The sequence below is a fragment of the Hydractinia symbiolongicarpus genome, chromosome 13, assembly GCF_029227915.1.
Source record: "Hydractinia symbiolongicarpus strain clone_291-10 chromosome 13, HSymV2.1, whole genome shotgun sequence".
Lineage (NCBI taxonomy): Eukaryota > Metazoa > Cnidaria > Hydrozoa > Anthoathecata > Hydractiniidae > Hydractinia > Hydractinia symbiolongicarpus.
In genome coordinates, this window is record NC_079887.1 from 7470271 (window position 1) to 7481450 (window position 11180).

At 34.2% G+C, this 11180-nt stretch overlaps 1 protein-coding gene across 1 annotated transcript; it reads left to right on the forward strand.

Moving 5' to 3' along the window:
- The first annotated feature begins 349 nt into the window (after nt 1-349).
- Nucleotides 350-10563, forward strand: LOC130622974 (uncharacterized). The gene is made up of 2 exons (XM_057438441.1): nt 350-9262; nt 9778-10563. Exons 1-2 carry the CDS (start codon nt 9164-9166, stop codon nt 10480-10482), a joined length of 804 nt encoding a protein of 267 aa, XP_057294424.1. The 5' UTR covers nt 350-9163; the 3' UTR covers nt 10483-10563.
- Nucleotides 10564-11180: the final 617 nt, after the last annotated feature.

Here is an 11180-nt window from a genome sequence, read left to right on the forward strand (position 1 = left end):
CTAGGTGGACAACCTCGTTCCCAGGGCATTTTGCCTTGTTGATAAAGCTTTTAGCGGCGAAAAGGCCCTGGAACAGGCTGGCCAAAATATAATTTATGCATAGTTGTCTCTCGCGGCAGTAACAACAAACATGGCAGCTGCGCTGTTGGTCTCCAGCTTTAAAAAGTGTACTCAACATTGAAAAGATTGTGGATTGTGATATTATTTATATATATAGCTACTTATTATTATTATTATATGTAACATCAGACACCAGGAATAGATAGAATTTTAAGTATTTAGTTGCATTTAAAATACAGGCAAATGTTTACTAATTTGTTGTAGCAGACCAGACATAAAGATGCAAATGTCACTAGCTTTACTGATTTGTTGACGTTGTAGCAGATTAGACATAAAGGTAGCTAGCTACCTTTTCGCTAAAGTAATGCAATAAGTAATAAGCCTTTTTTCCCCTTCTGTATATGAAACAGCCTACTATGTTTAAACTACTTTATGTTGGGTGTACAAAGGAATACAGTAACTATATTGTTTTTTTGTTTTAGTTTAGCTAGCTACATATTGCTAAGTTAGTAGTGATAACAGTGCAAATGTTTCAAGTCAGTTTTGGAGTTACTTTTATCAATGTCATCTTCACATTGTAATGGCTGAAGTTGTTAATACACCAATAAAGATATATACTAAACATGCCACTTTACCTAAAAATGAAATGCTTTGTCGATTATGCTGTATTGTCACTGCTCAAAGCCATGTGACAAAAATGTTTTTCAAAAAGTGGAGAAAAAATTTACCTACTTTTTAAAACTGAGCAAACATGTGGGATGAGAGTGTCACAAGATGATGGAATGTCTGATGCTATATGTCGTAAATGTATATCGTTTATTCAAAAAATGCATGGATACCGATGTCACTGCCAAAAAAATCAAAGTTTACATAGACAAAATGTTTCAGTTAAACGTTGTGCAGTTTTTTCAATACCACATCTGTGCCAAAAAAGAAGCTTTTTGAAAATAAACCTGCTCTCTGTGATGTCACAAACATACAAAGAAATAAAGAAAATTGTGAAAATTCCATGGTAGACTTTGAAAGTAAAATGTTGCTGGAGGTTGAAAGTGATTCTGCAAAACTTTGTAGGAGAACTAAACCATCATACTTACATGATACAAGCTACAATGGCTTACAGACATTTGATTTCGAAAGTTTATGGGAAGAGTTTGAATCAAATCATTCTTTATTGTTAAAAATTTTGCTAACAAGCACTGGTAAATTACACCAACCCTTGAGTAATAGTTTAAAAGTTAAACTTTGTTTTGTCTATTCAGTGTTAATGCAGATTAGATGGCTTGAATTAAGTCGACTACAAAGAATTAACACCACTATTGCTGTTGAAGGAGGTTGCAGTAGACAGGTATTATATATACAACTCTATTTCAACATACTTTAGTTTTTATCCAAATCAAAATATCAAGAATAAAAAAGTCTATATACAATTAAATTAAACTTCAAAAAAAAATCAAAAAATCAAAATTATAGTAACATAACATAAAAGCAGCAATAAGTTTTACCACATGTACACAAATTTTTAATAAGAAGCTTAATTATTATGAAACAAAAGGCTGAGATTATATAGGCAATTTTAACTGCTAACTCACAAAGTATTGGGAAAATTGAAAAATCAAATTAATTGGCTGTGAAAAGCATTTTAAAGGCTTAAAGGAGGGGTCAGCTCTAAACCGTTCTAAAAAAGTATCAAACTAAACCTAAAAAGTATGACCTAAACCTAAAAAATGTGTTATAAAGTAGCTTTATCAAAACCTTAAAGAAAGATTTTTATATTGGCTTAGATAGACTAGAGGTAAATTAAATACTTCCAATTCGTTTATTTGATATTACATACATATACAATTTTTATAGTTCCAAAGAAGATTAAACCAAGTTGGATTTTGCTTATCGGATTCAATGCGCGATGTTTTATAGCAGGTGATCATTTTATGGAAAAGGCTGTTAATATTATCAGAAATGGTGGATCTTTGCGTGGTACATCAGATAACTTGGATATGAGGGTGCTTGTGGCTACAAAAAAAAAATGTTGCAAAAACGACCACCACATGATGGCCAGTAATCTAATTGAAAATCGAATACCATTGCAACATCTGTCTAATGATATTCCTTTAATCAAAAGTGTACTTACTGCATCACCAAATTTGTTTATGCCAAATGTTCAAGAATGACAACATTATGCTGACACCTCGAAAATTTTAATTGGGAGAATAATGTTGGAATTTCTTTCACAATTTAAGTTTTTAAAAAACGTGCTGGCAGTGTATTTACTTCACCCACATAGTGAATGCATGAAACAAAAATCAACCATTATTTCCATGCCAATTATTAACGCAAGCGAATCAAAATATTCAGACTGTGTTGAAATTCTTAGAACGTTTGAAAATTGGATTGCAGAAATCTACTATCAGGCGGGACAGAGAAGTTACCAGACCCATAGCAGTCACCAAATACAGTAGATGTTGACTATCAAGCAGATCCTGGTCAGACCATTCGTCATGTTATTTTTACTGAAGACGATCCCATGAGGGAAATAAAAATACCTTTTTCTGGAGACCAGCTCATAAGAGTTCGGCTTGCTGGTACAAAACACGTTCTTGGTGGAGCACACACACCATCTGACCGTTTAGAGCACTCTCTCCATTTAAATCTGTGATGCTCCATTTAAATCATCCATCTGCTCCATTTAAATCTGTGATGTGGCATTGCAAAGCGTCACTATTGCAGTACAGTTATTCCCTGCTTTATGCACCTGAATCAGTCAAACAAATTGGAACTCTCAAATATTTCAGGGAAAAGTATAACCAAAAGGATACGAAACCGTCTAAAGTATTAGATTCATATGGAGGTAGTAAACAATTATTTTTAAGTACGGGTCGTGCCTACATAATCGTCGCATTAATGAAATTTCTGGATATAAGCTCTCTAGAAGACAGACCATCAAATTATCCGTTTCCAGTCAACATGACACATGACAAAGAAAGCAAAGAAGGTATTTTGAAAATGTGTTAGGTACATTTGTTCAAAATTTTTTGCTCCAAAAAAATCCAAATGTCACAGGGGGGGATGGTTATGTCAAGAACTATGGGTTGTGTTCGATTTTTCTTACTATTTTAATTGCATGGTATGACGTCAGGAAGAAGTTGAAAAATCAACGACTTTCCATAACCCGCAGGAAGGACAGCTACAACATCCCTGCCCTTTAAAAGAGCTTCAAAACATTGAACTTATTCAGGCTTAAGCAGTGAGAAGGAAAACCTTCGTGCAAATTAAATACAAAATCCAAACGTTTCAACACATCCATCTTTTGGGTATCTCCTATCTCGCTTGTATTAATGTGTCTCTGTTAAAGCTTGAGACGAGCGTCAAATTTGAGTCTCATTATCTCTGGAATTTCAAAAATGCCCAGTATATCTGGGCATTTTTGTATCACATAACCAGCCTGTTCCAGGGTCATTGTTGGCCACTCCGAAATAACGGCTCAGGGGCCACAAGACCCTGGGGACGAGGATGCCAGGTGGAGAGCGGCAGGACATGTATTCGGTATATCACAAATTCAGTGAAGCGCACATAGTATTATAGCGTCTTGATTGTAATGTCTTTCTCAAAAACTAACTTTACCGCAATTTCAGCATCAATAAAAAAGCTATCGAGCTGTTGTTACCCCGTCATGGCAAGAAGAAACAGACCGTCTGTACTCTGTGCAAGTAAACAAAAGTAAAATTCATCGTCACAAAACACATCCTATTGCCTGCCGTTACAAAATTAATTTTGGATAAACAATAAACCCTGAGTAACAAAGGTTAACCGATACTTTTGTTTCATTGAATTAATAAACTTTAGACTTTTGTAACACAGTAAAAAAGGTGAAGCTACCTAACTGTATTTAGCATAAGAAAGAAAAACCTTGCTGCAATCAACAGTATTTGACTATTTTTACTTTTAGCTAGATGTAGCTAAACACTTGGATTTTTTGTATGAAATGGATTGGAATTTTAGGGATTTGCTCTAACATTTATTTGCCTCTATGCTTTCGTTTGGAAGAAAACAAATTTGATATCCTCAAGGAAAGCTTAGTTAACCAGGCTAACCCATGGTAAATTAATTAGCAAGACATTGATAAGAAATATTTTATCACTACTGAGAAAATATCAATCATATCATTACAGCAGGAGCTAACTGGAAGACTTTGGACACAATAAACAACTATTGTAAAACAAGCAAACAACATACACTTTTTTATAAAAAAGCAATACACATGGGTTTTTGGTCAGAGTTATACAGCTGCGTCCCAATATTTCTAGCCATTTCGTCACTACGTCACATACCGAAAGTTAGCTCAATCAAATAATCAAACAAAAGACAGACATACAGACAAACTTTTGCAAAAAGAAAGATATATTTTTAATTTCGAACAAATATTGAGTCGATGTAGATCAAGATTATTTTCACGGGAGGCAAGCTTTACTATTTTCAAAACAATGCTTTTTTTCTTCTTGCCAAATCTCTGACTTTTAACATCGCCTTTGCCGAGCGTTAAGAAACCTTTGATCGGTCCGTCACTTTAAAATAGAGGACAAAATGTGTAAAAATGTTTCTTTGTATTTTTCGTCGTGGATTCGTGGCTCGCTATTTCGTGGATGGGTTAGCACGATGCGGTTTTCGCTGATAAACAGACAGAATGCGGATATTATTTATATAGAGATGCCCTCTTTTTATAAGTGATTTATTATAGACATAAGCAGGGTTGAGATGATTGAGATGGGATGATTTTTTAAGCGTATTATAAGCACAGTCTTTAACAGCTTAATTAAAACCACTATACTGCTCAACCTTGGCCTTGAACAATCATGTATTTTTATAGCTAAAAACATAACCATTTCATGTTACCCATATAACGCATAAAGCAACGCTTGCCAAGTTTTTTTTTTTTTTTTTAATATATAAGCATATCGTGAGCATACTCTCAACAAGATTGTGATTTTTCGCATAAGCATATCTTGACCTGATTTTGGATTTTTACTTGCTTTTTATAAAAAAAACGTGTACGTTTTCTAAAATGTACAAACATGTATATACAATCGTTCGCGAAATTAAGTAAGAATAAAACTAACATACACATTTCGTGGTGTCATACATCCAGTAGCATGCTCTTTGTTCTTTTCTAACAGGATATTTTCCATCACTTTCTGTCGTAGCTAAAATTGTCGTAGCTAAAATTACCATAGCTAAAGCAATCACCTAGCATTCTTTGTCTTGCAGGTCAAATTCGTTCTATATATATTCGTGGGTAAAAAACAAAAAAAAAAAAGATGCATATCACTTTATCAAAGTCAACCATTGAACCATTGAACTCATAACTCAGTGAACATTTTGTATGTAGATAGCAAGCTAGTTGTCTCAAGAGAATTTATGCTTCGCTTTATAAACAAATCGACAACCCGATCGTCACCCATTATAATTACTATTGCGGAAAGGTTTTTAGCGTTTCTTAATTTGCTTAACATTATATTGCGATTTTGGAGTCTCTTCGCAATATTAAATTCCATAAAATGGCACTTTTTCGAGCAAATCGCGAACATAAGTTCCACAAACTATTTTAAAAACCAATTTTGGAAGTTGCCATGGGAAACTTGTTACTAAATGTAATCCTAGAAAAAAGTAGTAAAAGATTTGCTAGGAGTTTAATTTTACAGATACCCTGCAAAACAACTTACTACCATGATGCAGGGTAACTTAAACATACTTTAAGTAAGTATACTTATAGTATTCTTAATTCGACTTCGCTGGTTGTCTTGACTAAAGGTACCATTCGCAAAATTATTCCGTTTTAAGCTTCATTTCTCTTTGTAAATAATTTCCACTCTACGTGGCCCTGATTTCGGTCTCAGATGTAGCAAAAGTGGTGCACATCAAAATGTTGTCCAATATTGACTAAATTGAGATACTTATAGCTAATGTAAATAATCACAGTGAGCAACAATGTATTAAATAATACTTGAATGTATTTAACACCTTGTTCGCTAGCTATAGAATATAATATAGCTACAATTATGTCCAAAAATATAGTAAGAAAGCAAGCTTTCTTGAATTCTTTTGACTATTTTTTATCTGTTTCCTTCTCCCCCTGTTACAGAGTTGACTGTAGCATATATCTTTGGCGGCTCATACATATAGCTATCTTTATTGATTTCCGAGGCATATATAAGCCTTAAAAGTTTACCAATTATGCGGAATTTTAGCAACTTAGATGGTGAGAAAAAATTGTTGGTATAAAAGATAATAAAGATAAATAAATAATAACATTATATATGTAAATATATTCGAAATGTCAAACTGGATAGGTGAAAACATATTTACATCACAGCACACCTTGATAAACCGTTATAACAACACTTCTTCAAATACACGACGTCACACATTAATCAGCATAATTATCGAAACTTCTAAGATAAAAATCTTGAGATAAAATAAAAAGATTCACAAGCAACTTTTCAATCTCTTTGATATGAATCCAACTTGTAAAATGTTAACAACACAAAAAGCAAGTTTGTAAATATAAAGGTAGCTGGACCGTTGTGTAACAAGCGTAATATTGATCAATACTGCAGATTCTTAGTAAGAACACTATTAGTAAGAAGATAAATTAAAAGCTCAGATTACCAATACTTCCCGGCCCTTCACCATTGTTAATATTTTTCTTCTAACAACACCTCACCCGCCCCTCCCCTAGCTCCCACCCACGCGTTTATTCCAACCCTCCATTTTATGTATGCATGTATTTTTCATTCATTTATTGATATGTACACAGTATTTAACTCATTTGCCTGTAATCAAATAAAAACAGTTTATCCAAGTAAAGAAATTATTTCGTTAATTTTTGTTTTAATTTAATAATTTTTGTTTTGAAAAAAGAAAATCTTACTTTACCCGTTCGCTCTGATTTAGTTATAAAAATCTCTGCAGTAACTTACAGTTCATTCATTACAAGCACTTCCAAATACAAATAAGGCTTTATATATAGTGTCTTACTACCTTCTACTTATTTCATCGTAAGTGGTTATTTGTTTCCCATTCGAACGCTTTTGAACGATGGCCCAGGTGGTTTCATATTCTTCTTCGCCAAACCTGATTGGGCTATATGCTTAAGTTTAAATTGTTGTGTTCACCCAGTATTTCTGTCGAAGCTTCTAATAATGTTTGTTACCGCAACTTAGCAGTAATGGCTACAAGGTGGCCGATACCAAATACGGTGTGGGCGGCAGCAATTAGAGGGCGGCCGGTAGCGATTACAGGGCGGCCAGTAGAGATTCCACAGCGAGCGGTAGCAAATACGCGGTTGGCGGTTGTGACTACGGGGTGGCCGGTAGCGACTACCGGGTTGGCGGTTTTATTGACACGAAGTGCGATACTAACTTTTCTTTCCCAATTCGCGACACTACAACCTAAGTTACACACTTGCAATAAAACAACAGAAACATGTATATAAGTAAAATGACATAAAAAAAACTAATTCTGCAAGCCTGATGCCGAACGGACAATACATTTTACGTAAGTAACAAACGCAAGTAAAAGCATATAATTACTAAAACACAAACTTCCCTAAATTTCACCTATACGTACAAATACGGTACAGATACCTTACAATCTGACGAACAGAAACTTATGCACGCGAAACACGACAAGTACGCTATACCCAAGAGAGATAAAAACCCAATAAAACATCGCACACAATAAACAAAGACAAAATAAACATTTAAAAGTATTTACAAAAAACGCAGAGAAAGAGAACCAGAGAAGAGAAGTAGAGTTTGAGGCCTACTTGCGCTCAATACAAGAACAATGCTGTTTTCTGGACTTTATGTTTTAATGCGAAACTTTATAACATTGGTTGTCCCCTTATAACCTGATTACTAGGAAATCATATTGAAATAAGAGTGCAAATACAAGCAGATGGCATGCCACGCCCATTTTCAGAAACTCCATCTCATATTTTTTCAATTTTGTTATGTATTGGGAGTTTTCTTCATTAGTTTTCTTTATTTTAGGTTAAAAAATTATAAATATTAATTTGCTTCAAAAATCACGCCTATTTACGTTCCACAAGATTTTCTATTTTAACCGTCTTTCGATCCAAACGAGTTAAAAAAAACCAAAACCGAAAGTTCGCAAAATAGACAACACATTTGATTTAAAGAGCGCATCAATATTTTTCGGACTTTTGTCCATTTGGATAATTGGGTAAATAAACCAAACAATTCATCTTTGAAAACTGAAATTTTACAAAAAAGGCTGACGTAAGTGGTAGTTATTACTAACAATAATCAATTGAGGCATGATTTTTAATTGTCGTGTGACAGACATTACAAACTAATCACAAGAAAAGTTACGGCATTCCTCACTCCGCACTTGTTCATTAAACCCTGGCATAAATATGTTTTTGTAATTGGTATAAAATGAGTAAACTTATCTAATAAAAACCTTTTACCAGGTCTTCACGGTGTCAGTTTTTTTTGTCAAAATACAATGAAAATATACCTAAGTATATCTCAATGGTGGTGTACAGCAACACATTTACAATTTTTAGTGAATGACTCGTTTAATAAGAAATAAAGTATTTCGAAGAATAGAAGCAGTGATATCTCAAAGGAAGAATCTACTGATTGCAATAGTGGAACCTTACCGCAAACAAACAATCTTATATAATTTCGTGATCATTCTCTCATTGCGAATGATTCACCTTTCCGTAGGATGGGGAAAATTTGTACTACTTTTTAAAAAAAGTTTAAATACGAAATTTTAGTTAATGTTTAAAAAGTTAAAGATAAAGATAATCTTAAAATAGGCGTTATCGTGTTCAAACATAGAGGTTGTTGTTTCACCTGATCCTGTGTCAATACATTTGTATAATCTTATGTTGGCAAACAATACTTCGTTTTGCCACAAGGACGAACTTAAGTTTTAGATTTCTCTCACGATTTCTTTAACTGTGAATCAATAACGAGGAGTTAAAAAAGAAATACTGGGAACTAATTTGATTTTATTTTCACATAAAGAGAAGTACGTATCTGTAGCAAATTATTATTATCGTTTTCATTCCTTCAACATGAATGTTTTTATATGTTTTTTTGCTGTGGTTGGCCTATGCTTGATGTGCGGAACCTCCGGTTTGCTGTTTGGAAGTAGCAAAAAGAGAAGTAACGAGGTATATTTAGTTTACTGTTAAAATAGACACGTTATGTTGAATATTCAATATCTTTGTGTACTTCATATACGCTTTTACTCCGTATAAGCATTTCTCGGTATAAAAGTTTCGTGTTTTTATTTTATCTCCCTGCTCAGTTCCATGCTTCTAAGTTTCGCTTGAGAAAAGTTTTTCGACTGCTTTGCCTATGTGTACACAAGAGTGTGTTTTTAGCGTCAATTCGTTTTGAAAGCTCATGATGAAACTTTCGTAAACAACTACCGTCACAAACCATTTCAAGACATAACATTTCACGTATAAAGTTCGCGCTAGTCTACCAAAGATAGCAATATTAATGGTGTTTTCTTGCTGTTTCTATATGCCTTACCCAGCACTTTGATTTTTTAAAAATAAGAAATCGCCAACACCCCACCAACCGCCACACCAACCACCTTCCTTTTCAAAAAGCACTTCTTGAATTCCGTCGAAAGGTCATGTATGTAAGTCGAGAGCTATTGTTGGATTTTACTTTCTAGGAATCCTTTTACACTTGCAAGCATTTATTGCTACGAAACCCACCTGTATATTCTGGAATCCAGCATATCAGTATACCATCAGGTTATCATGAAGTCTATTGTGAGATGGGAATAAACGGTGGCGGGTACACCTTTATTTCTAACACTTTACTTGCCAAAATGACACAGGAAGACTTAAAGTATCTTTTTCGCAACCAGACAGATGTACTTCTGCGAATATCAATGCCTGACAGCACTCAGCCTTACACTATTGTTCGTCAGTACAAAAACACTGGAGGTCTGCGCACGTATTTGAACAAGAACAATGGAAACCCACCCTGGAATATCCATATGGGGAAATATATTTTTATAGACGTGATCTCAAGTGGGATTCAGGATAAAGAAGTGACTGGTTTCTTTTCGAACACGAATCTAGTGAAGTTTAAAAACTGCAATTATAACACCAGAGGTTTTTTCGCATTCTTTGCAAATCCAAACGAAAAGCAACCTTCGTCATTTCATGCTAACAACTTAATATACGAACAACAAGGTGTGGCTGTTGACTGGAGAACTAGTGCGCGACGGCCATACTCCGGGCGAAGAATGCCATTGAATTACTTTCTTTTCACTGAAATGCACTTTGGTGGTTGTGGTGCCTACACGTCCAGTGACAGATGGATGACGTCAAAGTATCCCGCTCTTGGAACCGCAGTTGGTTTGAGATAAAACTTTGTAGTATGAATATTGAACAATTAAATCTACTTTACGTGCTTTTCATTATATGAATAATACCTTCCCCCTTAGCAATATTTTTTGATTGGTTGTTAAGGGCTAATCCCTCGACACATTTTGTTCCAAAATGTTGGCAACAAAACGTTTTGAGCTTCTGGTTATTTGTGAGAGTAGTTATATTTAACTCTTATTTTTTTTAAAAAAGTGAAAATATTAGCCATATTAGAACTGATCACCTCAGATGAAAATTTTGTAGCATTAAGTCGATTTTTTGCGATGTGTGAGAAACCTTTTATGGGTAAGCTTACACACTGTCATATGCTGAATGTTAAGACATTGAAATAAGAATACACTACAACCGGGAGATCCAGAATACGCTGGGTTAAGCAATAAGTGTAGGTAAACCGCGTCTCACATCGAGGTGCGGTCTATAGTACAGGTAAACAGTGTGTCATCACCATCTAGTGAAGCGCTTACAGCGACTAAGCTTTTTAGACGTAATGCGTTCTTAAAATATTTTTTCTGTAACTGTAGATGAAATAAAAAGCACATTACGCAGTCTAGATAAAACATTCACCAGTCAACTTAATTTTCAAAATAAAGTTTGGTTAATGTTCTAACTATTATAGTCAGTTTAAATAAGAATACAGTCTACATCATGTCTTTGAATCGTGTGCGAAATGTTTGTTATT

Excerpts from the sequence above, each read along its gene's own strand:
- LOC130622974 (XM_057438441.1), top strand. The coding sequence starts at position 9,164 with ATGAATGTTTTTATATGTTTTTTTGCTGTGGTTGGCCTATGCTTGATG. Across the intron at positions 9,263-9,777 it reads GCAAAAAGAGAAGTAACGAG|GAATCCTTTTACACTTGCAA; the intron begins GTATATTTAGTT and ends TTTACTTTCTAG.